This window comes from Alosa alosa, chromosome 23 (genome assembly GCF_017589495.1).
Source record: "Alosa alosa isolate M-15738 ecotype Scorff River chromosome 23, AALO_Geno_1.1, whole genome shotgun sequence".
Classification (NCBI taxonomy): domain Eukaryota; kingdom Metazoa; phylum Chordata; class Actinopteri; order Clupeiformes; family Clupeidae; genus Alosa; species Alosa alosa.
In genome coordinates, this window is record NC_063211.1 from 4,853,199 (window position 1) to 4,880,506 (window position 27,308).

At 41.5% G+C, this 27,308-nt stretch overlaps 2 protein-coding genes across 2 annotated transcripts in view; one reads left to right on the top strand and one right to left on the bottom strand.

The window, feature by feature from the left end:
- st6gal2b (ST6 beta-galactosamide alpha-2,6-sialyltranferase 2b) overlaps positions 1 to 7,797 on the top strand; it is a 34,185-nt gene extending 26,388 nt beyond the window's left edge. The window contains exons 5-6 of the mRNA XM_048234916.1: positions 2,079 to 2,253; positions 6,977 to 7,797. Of these exons, the coding sequence (XP_048090873.1) occupies positions 2,079 to 2,253; positions 6,977 to 7,224 (423 nt within the window). The 3' untranslated portion in view covers positions 7,225 to 7,797. The remainder of the gene's footprint in view (positions 1 to 2,078; positions 2,254 to 6,976) is intronic.
- tmtops2a (teleost multiple tissue opsin 2a) lies at positions 3,788 to 27,064 on the bottom strand. Its single transcript, XM_048234917.1, has 4 exons — positions 25,918 to 27,064; positions 11,843 to 12,168; positions 9,466 to 9,699; positions 3,788 to 4,431 (listed from the first exon to the last, which is right to left on the bottom strand). The coding sequence occupies exons 1-4, from the start codon at positions 26,282 to 26,284 to the stop codon at positions 4,195 to 4,197; spliced, it is 1,164 nt and encodes a 387-aa protein (XP_048090874.1). The 5' UTR covers positions 26,285 to 27,064; the 3' UTR covers positions 3,788 to 4,194.
- Between the last annotated feature and the right edge of the window lie 244 nt (positions 27,065 to 27,308).

Consider the following 27,308-nt stretch of genomic DNA (forward strand, 5'->3'; position numbering starts at 1 on the left):
TGAAAGGCAGTTACTGGGCTGGCTGCAGACTTTGATTAAGCTGCGTTTCACATTAAAGGGAATTAGCAGTTGCCAGGATGGCCTGAACCCTAATTGTGTTTTAATGAAAGTGCTGTAATAGTCCATGTCGTTAGTGTGGGACCAGACTAATGACTTGTCCGCTCTACAGGCCAAAACACATACTGATTTACGTAATCACCTGGTCAGCCTGTTCTATTCCAATGCTATTCCAAGTAGCTGTCCCAGAGTGTCTATGGCCAGCCGTGGCCTACTGGTTAGCCCTTCGGACTGCCCTTGAGCAAGGCACCTATCCCCTCACTGCTCCCCGAGCGCCGCTGTTGTTGCAGGCAGCTCACTGCGCCGGGATTAGTGTGTGCTTCACCTCACTGTGTGTTTCACTAATTCACGGATTGGGATAAATGCAGAGACCAAATTTCCCTCATGGGATCAAAAGAGTATATATACTTATACTTATGTTCTGTCTGGATTTTACCATACGTGAATGAGGTTTAGCCATTCAAAGCCAAGGTCTGGAAAAGTTTAAAAGAGGGGGCCAAAGGTAGAGAATCTTGTTGTCAGCAAGATTGTAATGAAGGAAAGGTGCTTAACTGTGTGTATTGTGTGGATCTGATAAGAGAATATATATTTTATATGTTGGTGGCCATTGTTTGTTACAGCAAGAAGGTAGCTCTCTCCAGTGCTAGGCAAAATGATTGATGAAGTGATGGCACACACTATATGCAATACAGAACCCTTAGCTTCCCGGGTGCCCGTGGTCGTCACTCCGGGCTGACGTCTGCCAGCGCAGTTCTCGTCCGGCCTGATGCTGTGATGCACTTCACGACCACGAGCGGTAATGCCAGCACAGAGCTGCCGTGTTCTCGAGAAGCTCTTCAGGACCCTGACTAGTGACCTAGACAAAGCGCTCCCACATTTATTCTATCTGGCAAATTTTGGATAGTGAACGCTCAAAGTAGTAGTATTGGGAACAGGCTTTTGTACAACCTGGATAATAAATGACCCACATCTAGACTTGAGGATGAAATCTGGCGTTATTGTGAAGATGTGAGGGGAGTGAGCTTAATGGCGGCCACAGATCAGACAGACTTCGAAGCACTAGCTAATGATGCTGATTGACCTTTGTGTGTTGCCTTTGTGTGGCGAAAAAAGTTACTCACTGCAAAGCCTGCCCATCATCAACTAGCAGGTTACATGTTGCTCGTGTGGGCACAGATAAACACAAAGTAAACAAAGCACTGTTAGCTCTCCATTTTCAGACTATTGGTCCACCAGAGACAGGGTGAAATGTACATTGGTATAGTCAGGCACAAAACATGGGGTGATTATGTTGTCTCTAAGTTGCACTCCATGTCTGAGCTGGTGCTGAATGTTCCCACTGGCTCAGCTATATAGTTAGCTTCCATTACAGAAAATATGAGTTCTTTTGAGTTTGTGTTTATATGTGACTATGTGTTTTGTTTTAGCGTGTGTTTCTCTCTCTGTGTGTGTGCGTGTCTGTCTGTCTGTGTGTGTGTGTGTGTGTGTGTGAGAGCGTGTGTGTGTGTGTGTACGTGCATGTGTGTGTGCCTGCCTGCCTGTATTTGCTGAAAGGACTTAAAATCTGAACAGATGTTGTTTTTCCCATCAGCACAAATGGGCCACAGTATTAATCAAGATGGCTGAACAAGCCTCTGCCAGCAGGCACTTTGAGTTGAGAAGGACTGAGCGATGCAAACACTCCTCAAGTTCACTTGTGTCATAACCTAAGTTTAGCCGTATTGTAATCTTGTGTAACCAATACTAACCACCATCTATTTTATAAACTTTGACAATAATATAGATATAAACCTAACTGTGAGATTTAAAAATGAGACAGAGACGTATTAAAGTTTTGAGGGGAAAAACAATTGTTATTTTATAAGCCTTGCTATATAAACAAAGTCTTCAAACTGCTAGTTTGGGAATATTCCACTCAAATTGTTCACTCATTTTTGTTTCTGTTTAGGGAAATAATTCTCTGTCTATGCCCAGTTAAACCATTAAGTTGTAAACACAAAGCTCTGTTGTCCTGCCACTAGTGGTACGAAGAGCCCGACTCCGACCTGTTTACCCCATATGTAGAGCGGCGGCAGCTCAACCCCAGCGAGCCGTTCTACATCCTCCACCCAGGCTACATTTGGAGACTGTGGGATTTGATCCAGGGGAACACCATAGAGGACATCCAGCCCAATCCCCCCTCGTCTGGCTTCATAGGTGAGCCAGGGGCCAGTTGGTCCACCCACAGTCATGGACTTGGCTTTATTATTTATGCTGTCTTTGTCTATGTCTTTGTGTAAACCACTTTGAGTGGCCTTCTGGGCTAAAAAAATGCGCTATATAAAGAAATGTTTACTTACTTGCCGACTTACTTACAGTCAGGTGCTGCTCCGCATGTAGGCGCTGACATGAGTGCATCGAAACACTTCCTGTCGCTTACCCATGAACACAGGCGTCAACGTTTTTAACTGACCAAGATTCAGTTTGGTTGATGACCTTCACATTAGGACTCATATTTGAATGCCACACTCAAGTATGCGCAAGAGAGTCTGCTATTTTAATTCAGTCATTTAACCTCACTCACTTCATCACTTACACCAGCACACATAGTTCTGATTTAAGGTTTCAAAGGAACACTGATTTCGAAGCCCTTTAGCCAATTTAATAAAAAGCAGGAAATCTTCAGCAAGGACACTTAAGTACCCACATTCACAACATCTTGGTGTTATAACACTTTTATTTTATAAACCTGCTGTGTACCGCAACACATACTTCACATTCCAGTCAGTTCAGGTAGCACATGGAATTAGGGCTGGGCGATAAAATGATAGCGATACGGTATGTAAGGAGACGAGCAACAAAAAACATAAAGTTTAGTTTCATGTGCTCACGTGAAACTTTCATGTGCTCACCTGAAACTAAACTTTCATTCAATCATTCATTTCAATCAATTTTTTTTTGCTCATGTCCCCTTAGGGGCTCCGTACAATAGACATGTAATCGATATCAATAAAAAAATAAGTTTGTTAGAACATTCGATAATTAAAAGCAACACACCTCCTGCTTTACGTTGTCCATAAATAAATAGGCTAAATATATCTTGCATTGTAGCTAGTATGTGAAACTCTACCAGAGTAGGCGATAGAAGTAGGCCTACCTCAACACAGACTCTCAATGAGTCCTTGCCCCGTGCACTCTCTCTTGCTACAGTCGCATCATTCCTCAGCATGCACATGTAATCCAAACATTCACAATCGTGCAAGACAACTGTAAATTGCTATTAAATCCGGTTAGCATCATTAGCACGCTGCACGAATTTGTTCAAAACTGTTGCATTCAAATTGACTGCTAAGTTCTAATCATCTCAATCCTGATGCAAATGGAAAAGTATTTTCCAAGACTCAAACAGGCCTGTCCCAAGGAGAAAAAGTATTCATTTGAAACTTAAACACCCATGGGGAAACTGAACAGTCTAACCAGACTATGATAAACTAGCGAATTAAGCTACTTTGTTTACAATATTTCCAGGCTTCAACCAGTGCTGCATTTCATTCAGACTTATGTGCACATTTATTTATTTGAGTGTTTTTCATGATTGTGTTGCTATTTCTTTTCCCTGTTTGCTTTGATTTGATAACTGAGGTGATTCAAATCAGAGGAAGGTTAAGTTTAAAATAAAACTGTTTAAATTAAACCTTATCTGAAATAGATTTAAAAAAAAAAACAAAATCAATAATTATCTATATCGACTGATATGAAATACTTATATTGTGATACAGTTTTCAGGCTTATCGCCCAGCCCTACATGGAACGCTGAGGCCAATGTATAGAAATGAAAGATAATAAAAGAGAATCCACAGATCATAATAAGACATGAATCACTGCAGGTTTATCACCAGATGCACTGTTCAGTAACTCAAGACTACAGTCTGTACTTACACTCAGGAGGTTGAGAGATTTGGTCTGAGACATGTTTGATGAAACATTGCGACTTCACTTTTCCACAAGGGGGTTAGGAACCTACAAGAAGCACACACACACAGACACACACACACACACACACACACATATATGTACTCACACTCATATACACACATTCTCACCGTCATGCACAAACACATACATACACATACACACACCCAGCCAGTTGGGCGGCGGTTATGGGGAGGGGGGCTGGGTGGTTTCCTCAGCGGGGTTGGTCTTGTCCGACTCCGGGGAGCTGCACTCATGATGGTTGGCCGTGGACGGGGCACCTGTGGCGTTGGCGTTGACCAGAGTCTTGCTGTAGGCACGCCGGTTGAGCTGGATCACCGTGGTCTTAGAGGGCATGGAGGACTGGCCGTTCTCCAGGGCCTGGTGCTTACAGTGGAAGAGGATCAGGAAACACCTGTAGAACTGGAGGGAAGAAAGCACAGGGAGAGCTGGGAGTGACCTCTGAGTATCCACAGCTTGGTTGTTTGTTTGTTTTAATGTGCAATATAAAGAAACGTGCTAATGCTTTATGCTAATGCTAATGCGATTAGGTAAAAAAAGAATGTATAAACTAAACGCAATTTGCTTAATTCTGGTACATTTTAACAGGTTATTAGATACTTCTATCTAACAAAGTAAAGCTTTTGATTCAGTGAAATTCAATCATTTCTTTAAAGTTTTGAATGCAGGCCCGGAGTGGCTAATCGGGAACTTTGGGAGGATTCCCGGTGGGCAGTAAACGTTACCCTTAGCCTACTCGCAGTTTCCCAAATATTAACAAAGTAGCACTCACAAAAACTGTTCAATAATGTTTTTCAGCAGTGTTTTATTGACTTAAACACGGATTTGATGTGACCTAGCACCGCTGTAATCAAAACAAGAAGTCTTTTGCAAGTGTTATGAGCTGTGTGTAATCTTCCAGTGGCTACCTCAGTAGCTAGAATTTGACCACTCATTTGTGTATGTGTGTGTGTGTGTGTGTGTGTGCTGTGAGGAGCAGGTAGCAATGAAAACCTGGGAATAGGATGGAGTTTTATTGTAGCATTTGTAGAGATGCAGCGATTGCAATTTTTTTGGGCCGATTTTGACCTGCCGATACCGATTTTAGCCGATTCAGATTTCATTTCTTCTAACCATTTTACAGCACACACAGTTATTTTCTTTAATAGTATAGTATTTTCTTTAATAGTATCTTTTATTTAATAAAACATGTTAATATAGAAATGTAATCAACTTAACAATAAAATGGCTGTTAAAAAATGGAACCGGTGAGCAGACAGATTCTTCTTCAAGTCTAAAGCGTCCCACATACTCGCCACTCCCGACCGGTAGCGCAACAATGTGACGTCACAGGAGCGCCGTTAACCATTTATACTCGTGCATGGTGGTCGCGACACTAGTTGCAATATTCTCCTGAATTGGCATTGGCCTCAATGGCAGTAAACACTACCCTCTGTGATGATACTTCGGTTGCTGCTATTCACAACTACCATCATTACCATCTACTGTAGTTTCCAAGGTGTGTGCAGCTAGATAGATAGATAGATAGATAGATAGATAGATAGATAGATAGACAGATAGATACTTTATTCATCCCGAGGGAAATTTCAGCAAGTAAGCTAGCTGGCTGGTGCTGAGAAATTAGTTTGTGTAATTTCCTGAGGTGAAAGAGATTTTTTTCAGGTCTTCGATATCCTTTGGTTCAAAATAAATATCTGTTACCTTTTGCTGGATTATTGGCATGTCCCTGGGTCCTAGGTCTTTCATCTTAATTCCCTCTCTCTGGTAGCTTCATTAACTTATCCAGCAGACTATTTAAAAATCACGAACTCTCGCTGGTAACCTAGCCAGGTTACTCTCCCTCTCTCTTCAAACTGACTATTCAAACATGTTTATTTAGGTTTAGGTTATTACAATAAGTCTACAGACCAAAAACTGGGAAACAAACATTTCGGGCTTAGTCCATTATCAATGTCTCCATTATGGGCTAAGCCCGAAATGTTTGTTTCCCAGTTTTTGGTCCGTAGACTTATTGTAATAACCTCGGCTCTCAATACATGTTTGTATGAGCATCAAGCCCTTGAGTGCGCCTGTTTTCTTTCTATTGTTATACTCAATTGTTGGAGTTCACGCACCAGGCAAAACATTACAAACTGAAGGCGCAGACGCAGATTTGCCATTGGCTAGGCTATATGAAATGCCTTAATGTGGTTGATGTCTCTATAGAGGCACGCATGCTCCCTGATCTTGGCTTCAAGCTCATCCTGCTTGTCGCACGCATCTGAAAAAAAATCTCCGGTGCACGACCTGCCTGCGCGAGGCTGAAATTTCTTGTGCGACAGAGGAAATGACGCAATTTTGACGTCACATTGTCGCGCTACCGGTCGGGTGCGGCGAATATGTAGAACGCTTAACTTCAGCTGCAGTATCAAACTATAATGCTTCCCAGTGTGGGACATTCATTTCACACACTACTAATATAAATACACTGTTATGGAACACCCATCCTTCAACGTGCTCAGAAGATATTGCTTTTTTCCCTATCATGCAATATAAAGAAACTTGCTTGTCCTAACTCCCTAATCATTAGCTATCTTGTTGATTTAATGAGTTCAGTTCTCAGAACATTTGGGAAATGGAGATTTGTCTGTTGTCATTCCATGGAAAATGTATGCAACAAACATAGAAATGTACACCATACAAATATTGTGAAGTAGGACAACGACTAAAACAGTAGAACAATACATGTCCAGTAAAAATTGTTTGGCTTTGTGGCTGCTTATAGATTAGGGTCAACATGCAGTATATTTTAACTGTTTAGCATGTTATCCATGAATATGTTGCCTGATGGAACTGTGCAGTGTTGACTCCTTGCTTTGTCTATATTATCTTTCACAATCTGAGTGATGTGTGTCTGTGTCTGTGTCTGTGTGCATGTGTGTGTGTGTGTGCGTGCGTGTGTCTCTAGGCATCATGGTGATGATGGGCTTATGTGAGACGGTCAATGTGTACGAGTACATCCCGTCGCAGCGGCAGACAGATCAGTGCCACTACTATGAGGATTACCAGGACAACGCCTGTACCCTGGGCGCATACCACCCGCTGATCTACGAGAAGGTGCTCGTCCGACGTATGAGCCGCACCTCGGAGAGAATGATCAAGGTCAAAGGTCAGCTCACTCTCCAGGGGCTTAGGAAAATCCAGTGCAGACTGTAAGGCCCGTCTTTTGCCCAAACCTTATGCATTTCTAAAGAATGCCTTTTGCAGTCAATTTACATGTGTGGATGCCTGTGTTTGATCTGTATTGTCTTAGCTGGCCATGGCCAAAGATCCCCAACACCCGCTCATGCATAAAGTGACCATTTGCTCCTTGTTCTGGCCCCTCTACTGAGAGATAACTCAGTCCTGGGCCTACTTGATGCCTTGTGGTGAAATAGGCCAACCTCATTATCATACAGTATTGCTCTGTAAATATGTGTTGTGAATAATACATTCATGTTTGGTCTTGAATACTTATAATGTGGGCAACAGTCTGATTATGGTTTTGGTACAATTGAATGTATCTGTGCATAGTTGTAGATTAAGAATTAAACTGTAGCATAAAGTTATGATATCCACCTGGGCCACACCCATCCACCTCAGACAACAAAGGCTCTGATGAGTCAGGGGTGGCCCAAGTGAATGATAAAAGTGGAGGCTCTGGTCCTCCAGGGCTCTTCTGTCTTCTGGTCTTTTTCTGTCTTCTTTCCCATCTTGGGGCTTCTTTTCCCATCTTCTCTTCTTTTCCACCTTGGACCTCTTCTCTGGGTCTCTCTCTTTCCCCCCCCCCTCTCTCTTCCTCTCTCTCTGTCTCCCTTTGTCTTTCTCTCTCTCTCTCTCTCTCTCTCTCTCTCTCTCTCTCTCTCTCTTCTCTCTCCCCCTTTCTCTATCTCTGGGTTTGTATTGTTTTATTTGGTGTATCTGTTATCTTTAACTTGTCAAGTTTGCCTCTGTGAATTGGTTAAGTTTCCTTTGTAACCATTTGCTACTTTGTTACAGTAGACCCTGTGAGTTTACTTGTACATTCAACTGAAGTGATATTGGTTACATTTACCTTTAAGACTTTGAGTTGAGCTGCGGTTCTACAGAACCAGGATCTGAGGTTCTACAGATGTGCAAAGACGAGCCATATGTAAATGCTCTGCCTGCCCTTACAAGCCTGGGGCGCCTTGCAGAAACATCCTAGTTTAAGTCTGACATTCAGAAGACATTTATGAAGAGTAGGGCTGTAAGATATGATTTTCTTAGTTTTGTATTACAGAAGCAAATCCTAACTAATTTCAGGAATCCTGTCTTATCTTACTACTTCGTGTTTTATCACGGTTACCAAACAGTAAAGAGAGTAAGGCAGGATTTGCCAACAACATGCAGTATATTTTGACTGTTTAGCATATCATCCTTGAATATGTACCTGATGCAGTGTTGACTCCTTTGTCTATATTTATATTATCTTTTACAATCTGAGTGATTCTCTCTCTCTCTCTCTCTCTCTCTCTCTCTCTCTCTGTCTCTCTCTCTCTGCAAGTGATTGACAATTTAGGAGGTACAGTAATAGTAATACAGCTCCAGATATTCAGTCTCCCACTGGGGTTATTACTAATATGACAATGTGTGCTGATACGTTAAAGATTAAGTTTGAAATGCACTTATTTTAACTTGTACTACTGACTGATTGCTGTTCTGAGAATCACTTTAAAGTAAGAGAGAGAGAATCACTCAGATTGTGAAAGATAATATAAATATAGATCAATGAAATATGTATTTTAATGAAAAGAATAGCTTGGAGTGACACAAATTCTGTTGTTTTTTTTTTTAAATGATTTTTAAAAAAATGATTTTAGTGTGGATTGGTGATTTAAAACACAGTACACTTGTATTAAAAAAAAAATCTAAAATGGCTTGTAATGGGCCAGAACTGCTTATTTAAGTAGCCTACAAGCAAATCTTAAAACATCTGGTTGCTGAAGTCCAGTTCAGCCTCTCTGCGTTATTTCACGTTGTTGTGTAAAGTCAGGCAACTTGATCAGTATATTCTGCCCGTTGTTAATCTAGTACATGTTCTGCATGCATTTCAGTGTTGTGATTCACATACTGTACCTTCTCAACTACTCTGAATGTTTAGCCTTGAGGACACAATAAGGCATTTTTGATGTGATGATAATTTATATATCATCATTGATTTATGATTATTGAGTATTTCTATGGAACATGAAATACGAGTTTGTGCACCAGGCCATTAGTTTAATATATATAGTCCCCAGACCCTACATCTTGATGTGGGTCTGGCTCGTCAGGCTAGAAGGTCACATAATATAAATACAATCAACATTGCTATGTAATTATAAATGTTACATGTTTCCTCGAAATAATTAACCAGTTCCAGGAAGAAGAAGGCTGTGGATGGTACTGCGAGATTACCTGCTTATTCATGAGGATGTATATTAAGGGGTTGACGACCGTGCTGGTCTTCGCCAGGAGCGAGGGCACCACACTGGCAATGGGTGTGATGAGTCCCGGTGGGCCGAACGTGGCCATCATTGCCACAACGCCGTAGGGCATCCAGCAGACCAGGTAGCATACGACCGTGGTGATCACCATAAACAGGATATGATACTCTCTCCGTCGCGCAGCTGTCTTTCGGATCCGGCCCACCTGTGATGAGGCATGAAGTGGATGGATTACCATGGTTACGGTTAATAAGAGACTTATGCTGATGTTGCTGTGGGCTAACGTGTTTGCACCAGTGCTTAATTTAACATGTCACATTAGTGAAAACGGATTATTCAGTTATTTTAGTAGACAGCAAGAGGGAGAAGAGAAATGGAGGGCTATACAGGACTTCAGGTGTTATGTGAGATGAGGGACTCGTTATGTGAGGGAGACGGCCTTTTTTAAGGAACTGGCAACTAAATGTTAATTTATGTATAGTGCCGCAAAATATGTTCATAACCTGCGGGCTACATCAGTCATGCTGGGCCACTAGCAGAGCAGTCCAGTGCTGGACTTAAGATAACTCCGTCAGGAGTGGGGGAAGTGGAAGGCTGCATGGTAACACTGTGTAATTGACAGACAAAAGGCAGAGAGGGACTCAAGTATTCCCTCTCTGGGCTTCATTAGTTACTCATCCGGATTTGCCCTGAATGGAGTACACACACTGCATCACACTACACACGCACACACACACACACTTTCACTGTTAATTATGCATAAAAGTGTCATGCTGCAAGGTGCACAAGTCTAGAATCCCAGGCTAAGAAATTAGCATTTTATCTTATAAAACCCTCAGCAATGCACATAGTGAAATAGTATGCCAGTACCACATAACCTCTCATTATCGTGAGGTTAGAACTTAGAGTGGACAAGAGAAGACAATTGTGTACAATGCTTCATGGGTCTTAATTATCAGTATGTAGAACGCTTAACTTCAGCTGCAGTATCAAACTATAATGCTTCCCAGTGTGGGACATTCATTTCACACAATACTAATATAAATACACTGTTATGGAACACCCATTTTTGTCTTCTTATCAAATCAGTCCATCTGGCCTTCACAGTGATCAAGCATGCCAGGTTTGATGAAGATCGATCCTTCAACGTGCTCAGAAGATATTGCTTTTTTCCCTATTATGCAATAGAAAGAAACTTGCTTGTCCTAACTCCCTAATCATCAGCTATCTTGTTGACTTGATGAGTTCAGTTCTCAGAACATTTTAGAAATGGTGATTTGTCTGTTGTCATTCCATGGAAAATGTATGCAACAAACATAGAAATATACACCATACAAATATTATGAAGTAGGACAACGACTAAAACAGTAGAACAATACATGTCCAGTAAAAACTGTTTGGCTTTGTGGCTGCTTATAGATTAGGGTCAACATGCAGTATATTTTAACTGTTTAGCATGTTATCCATGAATATGTTACCTGATGTAACTGTGCAGTGTTGACTCCTTGCTTTGTCTATATTATCTTTCACAATCTGAGTGATGTGTGTCTGTGTCCGTGTGCATGTGTGTGTGTGTGCGTGTGTCTCTAGGCATTACATAGGAGCCTGGAGATGTGCCTGAATCATTTCTCTCAGCTATACGCTATATGCTATATACAGTATAGCTATATGCTCAGCTAATTAAAAACATGTCGGTAACACTTAATGATCTAGCTACCTCAGGACTGCTCTCATAAAGCCTTGCAGTGTTAAAGCCCTTAGAGCTTGAAGTATCAGAATGCATAATAAACATTATGTTGCCTCTTGATAATTGCACTGAAATGTTCATAAAGCATTCATTAAAGCAAGAGTGAAACAAGTAAGTAACAACGTAATATCTTATAGTGTTTTATCTTATAATATATTATAAAGTCTATTATAAACTATTTGTGATGAATAGATATGATTACATGATTATTGTTGTATAAACCATACAGAACTATTATTATAATTATCTTATCAAGCATCTCATATCCTAGATCAGTTTTAAAAGCAGCTATTAAGAAAATATTTTGTGTGATATTTGTGCGTTGTTTGACATACACTGTGATAAACTGTACGGTATGCCCGTGTCTCCCATCCTTGCTTTAACTACATAGATCTCTGAAGTTCGCCTGCAAAAAGGACCTAAAGCTGACATCTTTGCCCATAAAGGCCCTTATATGGGCAAAGATGGTACGCGGATCTCCTTATATGGGCAAAGATCGTATCCTTTTTATAGGCGACTTCAGAGGTCTATTATAGACAAAACAGGTTTCAGTTGGAAAACCACCCATTGGACTGGCAAACTGCTGACCGGGGAAACCCACCTGTTTAACAGCATAGACCAACCTCCCATAACAGTACACCATGACGAGCACAGGGACGCCCAGGCAGAAGATGAACAAGCAGATGATATAGGAGTGGGAGCCCACTGTGTTTGCCCTCCACGTCACAGAGCAGCTGGTCCCAGCACCTTCCAGGCCATAACTACTCCAGCCCAGCAGGGGGGGCACTGTCCAGAGCAGGGAGTAGAGCCAGGAGCCCCCCACTGCCAGAATAGGCTTGCGGTAGTCTGGGGCCCGCTTGTTATAGACGGTCAGTGTGCTGTAGCGGTCATAAGAGAGGATGGCCAGTGAGATGAGCGACACAATGCCTGTTGGGAAAAAGCAAAATTGATGTAAACAAACCACTTAATAAACGTAATGTAAATAAAATGAATTATATACTGATATTACTATTATAAGGACACCATAGAGGGTAATGAAAGATGAGAGACGAGCATAAATAATTTTTTTAAATTATGATTTTATTTTACAAATGCTGGACATGTCTGGAATTAAATATGGCCACATATAAGATTGCTGGTATGATGGGGAGTGGGTTACCACAGTTATCCTGTAGCTCCCTTTCAGCTATAGGCTGGTGTAACCCACTTCAAGTGAATTATGCTAAACTAGGTTAATGGTGTTAGATAGAGCTATTGTATGCACAGACAAAAGAAGGATATCCTTGGGGTAGATGACAAATAAGATGGCATGGCATGTTCCTTTAAAGCCACATCCTGTGGGCATGGGGGACTTGGGGAGAGTGTGAGGGCCAACTCACCAAAGTGTCACTTTGTCTCTGGCATTCACATCAGAGATAGCCTGTTGCAGTACGTCAGACTTACACAATGGGTCCTGTCCAGTGGCGGTTCTACACGGGGGCCTAGGGAGGCCCGTGCCTCTGTAGACATTTCCCTGGCCACCCCTGTGCCCCCCCATGCTGACCAAATAATTCTACGCGGATAAATTAGAGCGGCGCACTTGCAGTGCTGCTCGGTGAATGAGAGCTCAGAAACTACTCTTGGAGAGAGAAGCTACGATTTCTCCTGTTGCAAGAGTCGAAGGTAAGCAACACGAATTCAACTCGTAAGTAATTTGTTGTTTTTGCACATAACTGTGTTACTGTTGTTCCTCACACTCATAATGAAATCAAGTTTGTAAATGTCTGGTCTCGAAACATGTTTAGAAGCGTAATCATATAGCAAACTCATTGAAGCATATCCATGTCAGTATCCTTGCTCTACACAATGTTGTGACGTTAACCACGTAACTTCATCCGTCTTGGCAGTTGCATCGCGATAACATACATTTGAGTAAAGTAGTGATCAACCAACTCACAACAACAGGCTATCTGCATGAGGGATGGCAAAGGTGAGAGAAACAGCAGTGAGAAACAAATGAAGGAGCAGAAAGAGGGAGAGCCAGAGGAGTCGGTGGAGGATGGAGAGAGGCCATGTGATGCAGGTCAGGGCTCTGACACAGAGAGGGAAATTCCAGAGGGTGAGGAGCATGAAGAAGATGGAGAGGAAACATACAGGGCCAGAGAGAGGAACAGCCAGCAAATGGATCCATGTGGATCAAGTACTGGACTATCAGGTTTGTGAAGAAGGTTCCTATTTGCAAAGCAGTGCAATTACAATTTCTTTGTAGGCCTACTGTGTGTCCTTAAAATGGTGTTTTCTGCTGTAAATTAATTTTTGTGTTGATAGGGGTCTAACGTTTTTTCTTTAAGTAAATATTTGTCCTACATGTTGAAATACATGCAGATATACATATGCAACTAAATACATGTTGTAGTTGTGCCCTATGTTTAGCTTACTGTACATCTTTCTATAGATGTCAGCAACTCCAAGAGTACAGCCCAACTTGAATATATTCCCAACCACTTTGGGGGACAGAAGACGGAGCTTCAGGCCAAACTGGTATAATCTTCATCCATGGGTTGAGTATTCTGTCATGACAGACTACAGTACATATAGCTATGCATTTTAGCACACCAAATGCCCCAGTTGAACTGGTTTGGTTGAGCTCTTTAGACTGTGCAAGATTGCTGTAACCTTCCTGTAAGCCTCTGTTGCTGTAGTGTAATGTATCTATATTTCATTCAAATTCAATTGATCCAGCATTGTGCCAATTCAAGTGTGGACTCAACTGTGGAATTGACCCTGTACTGTATTTTTAATTTTTTACCTCTCTTGCACCTGCACTCACTTTTGTACAAAATAAATATGATTTTAAAGTAAGCCAATATGACCAATGGTTCAGATGTTTCTGAGTACAGTTGTTATTAAATCTGACCACTCATCAACGTTTTGCAAATCACACTCCCACAGTCTATCACGACAACAGAATGAGAACACTCTCGAATAGACTTTGTCCAGATGTCAGCTGACTCCAAGCCAAGGTTAACAAGGTACAGACTTTGTCAGGAAATCAAAACTGTCTTGGTTCAACATTATCAATGATACAAAAAGTCATCAATGCCAGTGAAGTTACTAGTTCAATGAGGATATTCTGTTTAAATCCTGCCAGTGACTTTTATTACTTATTTAACTGACAAGTCTGCAAATGAGCATGGACCACAAAAAAAATCAAAAGCAGCTAAGCTTCAAAGTCTGAAAATGTAACTGTTTTAAGCAGTTTACTCTATGTCTCTTGTCTCCTAAACTACTTTGAATCACTAATGTTTATGAATTGTACATTATAAAATTCATCTTGCTTTGAAAAAAGGCTAATTCATTCACAGTAAACAAATCATGTGATGGACAAGTTAACACAATGGGTTACACTTTACTTGACTGGTCTTTCATGTGAAAGGATAAGGTTCCCATCTCATCTGGGTCAGTTTTTTCAATGGAATCACTCCAACTCAATAGTTTAGTGGCTTTCAGCAATGCCAAAACTTTATAGAACCCACAAGGGAGTGACACTTTCAGAATTTGAATTTAAAAAGTAGACAAAAGATAAGCCTCTTCACAACAAAAGAGTGTCCCATCATCTCTTAGCATCTGAGAGCCTAAAGGAAGCACTCAAGATCAAAAAGCGTGGAATTGTCTAAGGGTCTTTTTAAGAAACAGTTTTAACATATTTTTTTACTCAGCACACACAGCTTTGTGCTGAGAGTGAAACATAAAAAGCCAGAAACACTGATCCGAACTTGATGAAGGGATACTGAGGGTGTGGTGTGTGTGTGTTTGAGTCTCTCTGAAGATAAGACATCACATCAGAACACATCCTTTAAACACCGGAATGCAGGAATATCAGACTAAACAAATAAAGATCATCACTGCACACTGGTGTAATTATGGATAGTTTATTTTGAGCAAACGACACGTTCCGCTGTCAGCTCCTTCAGGTTTGTTCTGATCATTTTGATGCCTCAGTGCTCTGTCAGGCTCCGTGCCAAGTGTGTGTGGTCTCTGCGTCAGTGCCCTGTCAGGCACCGTGCCATGTGTGTGTGGTCTCTGCGTCAGTGCTCTGTCAGGCGCCGTGCCATGTGTGTGTGGTTGCAGATGATACTGCGCTGCCACAAATCGATGGGAAGAGGAAGCAGAAGTGAAACTCGACTCCCTGATGCCGCGGATGCTATTTGAGTTAGCGTAGCAGTTACTGTGACGGTCCGGAGCTGTAAGCAGAGCCCCCCCATTGATCAGCCTGTGATATCAGCCCTGGCAGAAATGAACCCCACAATAAGCCTGCTTGCCCCCCCCAACAGTGGTGGGGTGGACATCACAAGGTTAGAGTTACACCTACATTCAGATATACCTACCTGTATATATACCTGCATGCGAGGCAAACCAGGGTTGCTGCTGTTAAGATAGGTTATCAGTTGTTCAGTGACAACTTTCTCAGCAACCTTTCAAAGTACTGGTAATATGCTTACTGGCGTTGGCCATGGTGGTCTCCAGATTTAAAGATAGGAGTGAAAATGGCAAGTTTCCAGTCAGTAGAAAGAAAACTGTGTAATTGAAAGGTTGTTTAAAGGAGCATTAGCATTCTTAACAGCTAGTCAGACATAAACCATGAAGCTATGACTCTATCTTGATAAAAACTGTCAGGACCTCACTGCTCTTCTCTCAAAGCACATCCCAACACTCCCCTACGTCTCTAATAACTACATTACAACTAAGCTGGGATCCTTTCTCAGTTTTCCTTTAAATATTCTAGATTGTCACATAGGGCAGCGGTCCCCAACAACCGGGCCGCGGCCCGGACATTCCTGACCGGGCCGTAGCCTACGACAAGAGTTTAAAAAAAATGTATGCAAACTAAATAAACTCAATTTAATTCGCAATAATGTCACATTCACAATAATACCCACTGACGATGGTGAGCCAGATACCTCAAAGAAAAAGAAGGGGTCATTCAATACGAAATATGACGTCATATTTAAAATATGGTTTCGCCGAGACCGGTGACTCGCATGCACCAAGTCCTTTATGTGTGGTATTTGGCGATAAGTTGTCAAACGAAGCAATGAAACCATCAAAGCTAATTCGACATCTAGAGTCCAAGCCTCCTACACTTAAAGACAAAGCCCTTGAGTTCTTTGAGCGTAAGAAACGCGAGCAAGAAGGACAAAAAACTAGTACGTAAAGCAACCACATCGGTGAACGTGGCTGCGCTAAAAGCCTCATAGTGGCTAGTCGGATTGCTAAATCTAAGAAGCCCTTTACTATTGGGGAAGAGTTAATTCTGCCTGCTGGTAAAGGCATGTGCAATGAACTCCTTGGGGAGGCTGCAGCTAAAAAAATAGCTCAGGTACCGCTTTCTGCAAGCACTGTCCATAGGCGAATTGATGATATGTCAGAGGATATTGAGGCACAGTTGTTAAAGAGGGTGAATGGGTCACCGTGGTACGCTATCCAAGTTGGTTGGTTGCAGGTCACTGGCCAGAGTGTTTGAGTTGCGAGAGCCGCTGCAGAGATTTCTTACAGAAAAAAAGTCACCGTAGCTGCATATTTTAGTGATGAGGGCTGGGTGTCAAAACTCGCTTACCTATGTGACATATTCGGGTTGCTTAATGACCTCAACCTGTCACTGCAGGGGAGAATGACGACTGTCTTTAAACTGGCAGATAAAGTCGCTGCATTTAAAGCCAAGCTTGATTTGTGGGTACGACGAGTGGATCGGGGTGTATTTGATATGTTCCAAACAGTAGTGGGGGTTTTGGGAGAGACTGAGGCAGGGCCCTTTGTCTCGCAGCTGGTGCGCGATCACCTTGTTGCGCTTTCAAATGAGTTCGAGCGTTATTTCCCATCCTCCAAAGATCCACGGCAAACCAATGAGTGGGTCCGCAACCCATTTGTCAATATCTTGAATAGTCCTAACTTGTCAGCGCAGGAGGAAGAGCAGTTGATCGAAATTGCAAATGACGGTGGTCTTAAGAGTGTGTAGGCTATGAGGAAACCTCTCTGGTGGGTTTTTGGATGAAAACCAAAGCAGAATATCCCGAGATACCCGTAAAAGCGCTGAAAACGTTGCTACCATTTCCCACCACGTATCTATGCAAGGCCAGGTTTTCGGCAATGACTGCAACTAAGACCAAATTGCGCAATCGACTGGACATTTCAAACACACTGAGGGTGTCACTGTCTTCCATCACCCCCAGATGGAACTTTCTTGTTGCAGGGAAATAAGCACAGGGCTCCCACTGATTATTCGTAATGCACGTTCAGTTCCCATGTTTTGTTACCATTTTGTGTTAAGCATGTTCACATATGATAGATGTAGCTTCAAGTTGTTCAATTTTCATAGTTCATGTTGTTCAATTTTCACTTCTTCAAGTTCACGTTTTTCACATTTTTAAGAGTTTGTTTCCTTCACTGTTCATACATAACTGGAGCTAGTTCTTTTCAAGTAATTGCACAACACGAAACATGGAACCCCCGAACCCAACCCCCCCCCCCCCCCCCACACCGGTCCGTGAAAAAAAAAATGGGAATCAAACCGGTCCATGGTACATAAAAGGTTGGGGACCCCTGACCATAGGGCATCTACATTATTCCGTTTTGTTACAACTTTTGTTACAACTACTCCAGCATTTTAAAACTCCTGCAATGGAGCAGTTTGAAAACAATGTTGGTCCATTTTTCCTTAGACAACTTGGTTTTGCATTTTAATGTGAAAAGGCGAATTTAAATTGGCTATGGCCCTTCCTACCAGTATTGGGTTTGCTTGGCAATAAATGAATAAATAAACATTTGACCTGCCCAGACAATTGCACTACCCTATCCCACCCATAGTGTTCTATTTATTGCAAATGCACATACTGTAATTATATTTATGCATAGCCATATTAGACTGCTCTTCATTCCAGTCTTACTGTTCTGCTTTGTATTCTTTGATGGTTTTCTATTCTTTATTCTTACATGACAAGTCAGTGTTGTACTTTGAGAGCAAAGCCGGAGTCAAATTCCTTGTTTGTTTCATTTTACATTTTATTTGTATACTATTCATTTTCACACATAGCATGTTTATGTAATTACTTGTGTGGGCTAGTATAACTTATTAGTATTAGCACTGTAGTACTTTAGTAGTAGTTTATACTGCATGTTATATGTTTATATATTTATTTGTGCAGTGGTTCTTAGGGAATGAAAGAGGAAGTGTATATATGTGTGAAAAAGAGAGAGTGTGTGCTGGTATGACACTAAAACATGTAGGTAAAGGTATCAAAGTTCATTATTTTGAAAACAGTTGTGTCACTGGTGGATGGGGGTAGGCAGCAGGACTTCTGGCAGTCCATTTAAGGTAGTCTGTTGAGTCCCTTTGATCCATCATTTCCCCAAGGCAAGCGAGAGAGAAGCATGCTACCAAAGCTGCCAAACGTGCTGGACAACACATCACATTCCCTGAACAACCTACTGATGAGACAGCAGTGTTTTCAGGCGGAGGCTGTTTAAAAATTATTTCGAAGGACCAGCAATGCTACCATACTGCACATGATAGCTTCAGTACATATAGCGTTGGTTTGTTGGACTTGGTAATTCAGAGGGATGTTGCAGAAGCTGCTAAACATATTGGAAAATACATCATATTCCCTACACATCGCATCCCCTACACATCACATTCCCTACACACCACGTCTCCTACACATCACATCTCTTACATCACATCCCCTACACATCACATCTCCCCTACACATTACATCCCTTACACATCCCCCACACATCACATCTCCTACATCACATCCCTCACACATCACATCTCCTACATCACATCCCCTACACATCACATCTCTCCTACACATCACATCCCTTACACATCACAGCTCTTACACATCACATCTCCTACATCACATCCCTCACACATATCTCCTACATCACATCCCCTACACACCACGTCTCCTACACATCACATCTTTCCTACAAATCACATCTCTCCTACATATCACATCCCCTACACATCATGTCTCCTACATCACATCCCCCACACATCACATCCCCTACACATCACATCACCTACATATCACATTCCACAACCCCTACACATCACATCCCCCCACATCACATCTCTCATACACATCACATCTCTCATACACATCACATCCCTTACTCATCACATCCCCCACACATCACATCACCTACACATCACATCTCTCCTACACATCACATCCCTTACACGTCTCCTACACATCACATCCCATACACTTTACATCCCCGACACATCACATCCCTTACACGTCTCCTACACATCACATCCCCTACACTTTACGTCCCCGACACATCAAATCCCTTACACATCACATCGCCTACACGTCTCCTACACATCACATCTCCCACACATTACATCCCCTACACATCACATCTCCCCTACACATCACATCCCCTACACATCACATTCCCTACACACCACGTCTCCTACACATCACATCTCCTACATCACATCTCCTACACATCACATCACCTACACATCACATCTCTCCTACACATCACATCCTCTACACTTTACATCCCCGACACATCACATCCCTTACACATCACATCCCCTACACTTTACATCCCCTACACATCACATCCCTTACACATCACATCGCCTCAAGGGCGCGGGAAGGGGGGTGCTGAGGGTGCTGCAGCACCCCCTGTTGGCAGGAGATAGATTTTTAAAAAATATTATATTTTAAATAATTACTAATTCGCTGTCTGACATTATTTATATTTTTGTATGTGAAATGATGAGTCAAATAGCAAAAAAGGGTTATGGATAGGTTCGAATATAGGTTACTAAAAATTAACAGTTATAGAGATCAACGTGAACGTGAGTCAGTTACTGTAAGAACCGTAGCATGGTTTCATCTATGTGATAGCGATCAAGTGTGTAGGCCTACGGTTGATATAGGCCTACATATTCTATGCGATTTACATGTTAAAAAAAACATGGATAAGCTGAAAGAAACTTTAATTGTGTTTTACAGTTTTGCAAAAATAATAAATGCATAGCTAGTGAAATCATTTCACTATCCTAGTCGCTAAGATACTAGGACACACTTGCTGTGGAGACGACACACTTTAGGCTATTCAGAAATTATTTGCGAGATCATTGCAGCCTGATTATTAGCCTTATTATTTAAAGCCTAACATCTCTGGTGTGGTTTTGACGATCAGAAAAGTAATTTTCCTTAGCTATACTGAAATAGGCTAACGATGTCAAGTCTTTCTTTCTGTGGGGTTAGGGTGGGCAGTGGACTCAGTGCTGTCATGAACATTGAAATTTGTGGCTGGCCTGGACTTTTCTAAAACTTTTCGCCATCACCTGCACACCGCACTAAAATGACGTATTTATCAGTCAAAATCCTAAACATGTCCAGGAGTGGGGGGGAATCGTCGGACATCCATTATTTTTGTTATTCAGCACCCCTGGTCAAAAATAGGTTCCCGCGCGCCTGCATCGCCTACACGTCTCCTACACATCACATAGCCTACATCATATCCCCTACACATCACAGCTCCTACATGTCACGTCCCCACATGTCTCACATGTTTTCGCTATTCCTAAAAATACAAGTAGAAATGCAAGTTCCTGATTACATGGTCAAAAAACTTTATGGGTGACAGACTCAAATATCAAGTGATAAAAAAACAGATTTTCCTACATGGTCTTGGGAAGATTTGATGAGAAATTATTAAGTTTCAACACATGTGTATTTTATATTTGGGGGGGGGGGTATGGGGTTCAACATCTTTAAAACTTTGTATCATCTCATCCCTCTTTCACACATAAACATGCAAAATGCGTTAGAGTCAGATTTGTTGAAATTAAGTCACATGTAAGCTACCTTTTGTACAGGACCATCTCTTCATCCTTCCACCATCCTTACAGTGGGGAGGGAAGTGGACCCACCATCCTTACAGTGGGGAGGGAAGTGGACAGTCTCTTCATACCCCAGTATCACACCTGAGTTCTGTGTTCTGTGCTTATGCCATGCGCTCAACTACAGCCTGAAGCACAGAAACCCTCAGAGATGAGTAATAAGCCAACATGAAACATACTCACTCCTTGTTTTGATTATGTGAGGGAGTGAGACCCTACGGGGTAATCATCCTCTCTCTCCACAAAGCTGGCCAACTGCACACATGGAGCTCCACATGGAGCCCTTTCCCCTGCTTCCCTGGCGCTCATCGTCTGCCTGCCGCATACCAAACGCATCCTGGAAATATACTGTCTGATACGGACTAGTAAAAAGCACATTCAATATAGCTTAGCTTTTGTTTTTTTTATAGTATAGCTTTTCTGTCTGATACGGACTGGTAAAAAGCACATTCAATATAGCTTAGCGTTTGGGTCTTTTATAGTAGGCTATAGCTTTTCTGTCTGATACGGACTGGTAAAAAGTACATTCAGTACAGCTTAGATTTGAGCTTTTTTATAGTATAGTTTTTCTGTCAGATTTATATCAGCACACCCAATACAATATAAATGCAGCCAGAAGGCCAGATACAGTATATGTGCCTGTACATGACCACACTGTCAATATTACTTAGCCTACTACATACTTAGCCTACTACATACCAGCTTAGAGTTACAGTATCAAGTCATTATACTTACTGTATTTTTAATTAAAAAATGGGGTATTCTGTTAAATACATTGTCATAATTGCCACTTATTCAGGAACCCACTTCTCACACAGATGTGACCAAACCACAACAAGATTCAAAACAAAAAAATGATCAGGTCAGTGATTCACTATTTAGTCCCACATAGCTAGAAAATGTTCATTACAGAACTGCATAATATCCCAAATGGGCAGATCACAAAACACAGATGATGTTACAGAAGTAACAATGAAAACAATGAAAAATACAACCAGAAACTGATCATGAAAGAAATTGTCAACACAACAGATCTGTCTGTTCAACTGAGAGGACAGTGAATTAGGATTTGAAATCTCTTTGCTGCCGTGAGAGGCAGGACTTGTGGTTGGAGGTGCTTTTCCACAGCATCATATCCAAACTGACAAACATTTCACCCCACTGGATTCTGCTTCAGGAGTGTGAAAGACTGGTGGCAGCAGGAGAGGATAAAGATAACTCATAAGGAAGGGCTTAGGATCGACAGAGCTTTAAAATGAGTCTGCACTCAATTTAACAGTCCTACTCTCAGCTGTGTTTGGCTATGAGTCAGTGGAAGGAAAACGTCCCGCAAGGCCATTGACTCATGATCTAGTTGATAATGTAGACACCAGGCCATCAACACATGTTCATAATGAAGACTTCATATGAGGTGTGACAAGACCCAACAACAAACAGTTTGAGGAAAAGTCGCCGTAACTGCTGGAGGACTGCCAATGTTTGTGACAGTTTTCAGGTCGACCAAAGATGGACGTCCCATCAGAATCAAGTTCAAAATCTTATTATTGGGAGGAATTATGATGATAAACTCATATTCTCATTTGCATCATATTACTCATTGATTATGCAGAGGAATTATAAACTAATAGGATGATAAACTAATATTCTTATATATGCATCATATACTCATATTCTTATTACTAATATACATTATATAACTCATATTCTCATATAGTGATGTAGTACTCGAGTCCGGTCTCGAGACCAATTTCTGCTTTCTCGGTCTCGTCTCGGACTCGTTCCTTCAAAGACTCGGTCTTGACTCGGTCTCGGACCACAGTGGGAGGAGAAGGACTCGTAATTTCAGACCGAGTCCTCGAGACCAACGCATTTTTTATGTTCATATAAAAAAACAGACAACACATAACAACAATAATAATAAAATGCAATGTTGACCGGCATTATTTAAAAATGACATCCCATGGTGCAATGCAAAGATACTGCCGTCAGAGCCATTTATTTATTTCTATGGCTCTGCTGCCGGTGAGTGTCTGTAGGTCAGCATAGTCCATATTAAGACGTTAAGACTGCTCCTCTAAACAATTCCCAATCTAGCTTAGTCTGTAGGCCTAACTGTTGATTATTAACTGGGGTGATATTAAATTATGAATATTAAAACTGAATTTTTTTATGGTCTTGGTCTCGACTTCGGTCTCCGACTCCTAAAGGACTTCGGTCTCGACTCGGACTTGCTTCCTCAAAGACTTCGGTCTTGACTTCGGACTTCGACTGTATTTGAAAACCAACAGACTCGGTCTCGACCCTTCAAAGATTCGGTCTTGACTCGGACTCGGCATAGGCGGTCTCGTCCCCATCACTATTCTCATATATACTGTATGAGCATGTCAGAACAGATCACAGACGTCACTCTTGACATCCCCACCCACTGCACTGCAGCAGCCCTGTGCTGTTCATAACATGCTCTGCTATATGGTCAGAGGGTAAAACCATCAATAATTCAAATCAATGATGATAAATAATCAGAATATTAATAATTTACACAAGGTGTCCACATAGTGTTTGCTCAGTGTTATAATTAATATATTTAGTAGTCAGAATATATGCATGTGTGTGTGTGTGTGCATGTGTGCGTGTGTCAGTGATCTTACCCACACTGACATGCACTCAAAATGGTATGTGTGTGTGTGTGTCAGGGATCTTGTCAACACAGACATATTTGAGGCTCAAAGCATTTCTAGTTACCAGCACAACACACATCACTGTTCCATATGGATTAATTGGCAAAGACAAACCAACTTCCATTACGAACCAACTCATCTGTGACATGATAACACACTGCACACTTGGTAACATTACTGAAGAAAATTTGAGTAAAATCAGGGGAACAATATGTCTGTGTTTCCTATTTCCATTCATTTGTTAACACTCAGAATAAAGCAGATGTGTGTATGTGGGAGTATGGTGGATCGATTCACTGGATCGTGTGACTGTTCGGACTGTTTGAAAGTAATTCTATCCTCTTGCAGAGGGGTGAATGTAGCAAAAGGAAGGGTAGCATTTTTTATTACTTCTGTACAAATGACATTCTATTTTTAAGAAAGTGAAATTCAAGTAGCAAAACAGCCTAACGCAATGAGACCTAAGACAATTTCAGTTGCCCTGTCATAACACAGATAAACCTAAAGCTACACCAAGATAGCACTTATCATCCACAAACAGCAACGTGTCTTCAAGCCTATTTCAGCTGTGCATTTCTAAGACCCTCGTCAAAATATGCGCAGGCTACACACACTACTACAACAAGGTACACTGCATACCATAAGCAGTATGCATCCGTGTAAACTATCTCACCCCAAAAGACTGCAAGACAGGGGAAATAGTGCAAATGTGAAAAACAATCTATTCGGAAGACCTTGTGTTTCACACACCTGTATTTAACATTTCTAATGAATATTTAGTGTTTATAGTCTGATATGTGTGTTACCTAATTTGAAAAAGCATCGGTACACACTAACAGTGCTGTTCAGCTCATTGTTGTCCTCACATTCAGAGTTATGGAATATATAGAGTAGATTTAAAGACATTCACTGCATCCAAGTGATAAAAATTCCACAGTGCAAATTATTATTTTTTTTCTGATACTTCTCCACATGCTCCATGTGTGTGGGCAAATTAAATTCTAATGGTAGCACTGGCAGTAGAGAGCGTGGTCATGCAGTTGCACATTTTCATATGCAAAGATAAATATCAGGCTAACACCACCCCATCATCTGGGGCTGACATTACTGTACATCCAACTCCAATCTGAGATTCAGAATTGCCTCGTGATTGCAAGTGGAGTAAGGGGCTCATTGAAATGTAAAAAGGTTCATTAGAGATACATCCAAATACTCCACTTATACATCTCTGCCGTCAAGACCCTTTTATGGAACCCTTTCTGACAGACCAAATATTACATTACATTACATTTGGCTGACGCATTTACATGGGAACAGTGACCCAGAAGTATGAATTAAGAATACCGCAGCATAGTCCAACTCCAAATCAGTTGAGAGACATAGAAAAAGAGAGTTTTCAATTAGGAGCTCTTTTAAATCCTTAACCTCCTACCACACTAGACATAAATCTCAGATGCCCAGCCTAAATAAAAAAGTCTGTCTGTCATAGATGGATCATTGACTGCACTTTTTCCACTCCTTCGGTCAGCTAAATTAACTGCTGGACCAAATTAACTGGCTTTCCAAAGACCTCCACATCAATACTGACTAGTGGATGTATTATGAAACACATAGGCTATAAGTTTGAGTATTCAACAGTATTTTAATATTTATAGGCAGTGGAGTCCACAGGCCTGCTGGCTGATGCCTGATGCATCCCTAATGCACTGGTCCATAGTGTGACCTGTGGTAAATTGGACCACATTTACTTAGCCTACTCCTGTGCTGCACATTGTTGCCAGCTAATAAGAGTCCACCTGAAAACACCTGTCCACCTGAAAACATGTACTACGTCAGCACTCGTCCTCTTACGTTCTTTATCATGAGTCACTAATTCTTCTTCACAGATCTGCCAGAGATTTCAACACCACTAAAGAAAAATGTGTTTGTTGCCTTTATCAATGCATTTTTTTTAAATTATTTCTCTTGCGTCGGCCTGTACATTTACGAAGATCAGTAACGAAGCTATAAAACATTTATAAAATGGGATACGATCAAATAAACTCTTTAACGCATGCTTTCACTTTCTATCATTATCGATCGACTCACCGAAACAGGAGTTAATGAAGCCGTACCACATGCATCCATGTCTGCCTGCCAGCCACCGTCCTTTGATGCTAGACGCGAAGCTGAGTGTCGTCCCAAACATGCACACAAGCATGTCGCTCACGCTGATGTTCAGGAGTAGCATATTCACTGGTGTACGAAGCGTCTTGAACTTGCAGAAGAGGACTAGTACCACTAGGTTGTTGAGGCAGCCAAACACCATAATAGATCCCAAACACACAGCGACAACATTTAGTCCAGTTCGTGACAGTGTGCCCGGAGTGTCATTCCAGTCCTGATCCAAATAATTAAGAGAGTCTTCACCGGTTCCGTTAGAGCTGTAATTTAAGTTGGCCACTTCGAAAAACATAGTTGCCTATTGTTTCATGTTGCATTATAGTTTATTTGTTTTGAAGATGATGAGTGTATTCCATTCATAGCGGCAAGAGCGGTGGCATTTATACAGTCTTGTTTACCAACAATATTATTGAACTCAGAAAAAGAAACATTTAATCTCCCACTGTGATTGCTGAAGACATAACTTTATCTGGATACATTAAGTTATTTAACACCAGTCCGTCGTTCTACAAAAAGGCGATGATACTGATAGAACGCGAGTGCCAGTAGTCTTTACGCGAAAGCCGTCGAGCTACAAAAAACGCACGCGTATGGATCCATAGGTCGTTTTCTCTCATCCCATTTAATAATGAAATATTTCTATTCTCAAATTCATACATACACAGAAAGTGTATAAACAACAGTGGAACAGCTGTTGCTTCGGTTCTGAGCACAGATATCAACACCACGTCCACGTTTCACTTTTACCACTTGCTATAGGCTAATGTAAATGATACAAAATAACCTACTGTAGGCCTACCACAAAGTTCTCAAGTTTGAGCTCACCGGTGCTGCATAGACCAAGTAGAAAATGTCTCTCATCAAATACAAAAATAAACAGAGATGAAGAAGCGTATTACTATATTTTCTGATGACAATATCACTTCATAAAGCGCACAGTATAAGCAACTCCGACGTATATAAAGGCGCAGAACATAGTTTGCAAGACAATCTGGTCGGTCGCTTGGGAAATCCACCAACAGTTGTTTATTTTCAGCAAGCTCAAATGCGTGAGCCATGAGCGCGCCTTGGATTTACCGCCTCACCTATAGCCACGCGCTTTTAAACAACGCTTATGTATCTCGCCAGCGACTGGAGGGAGCGCAATGACGCAGCTCGTAGAAAAAGAGACTGTGATACAACACTTTTGTAACACACACACACACACACACACACGCACACACGCACACACACACACACACACACACACACACAGAAAGAGAGGGTGGGGTATGGAATAATTCAGAGAGTGCAATTGATATTGAAAAAGTTTCCAT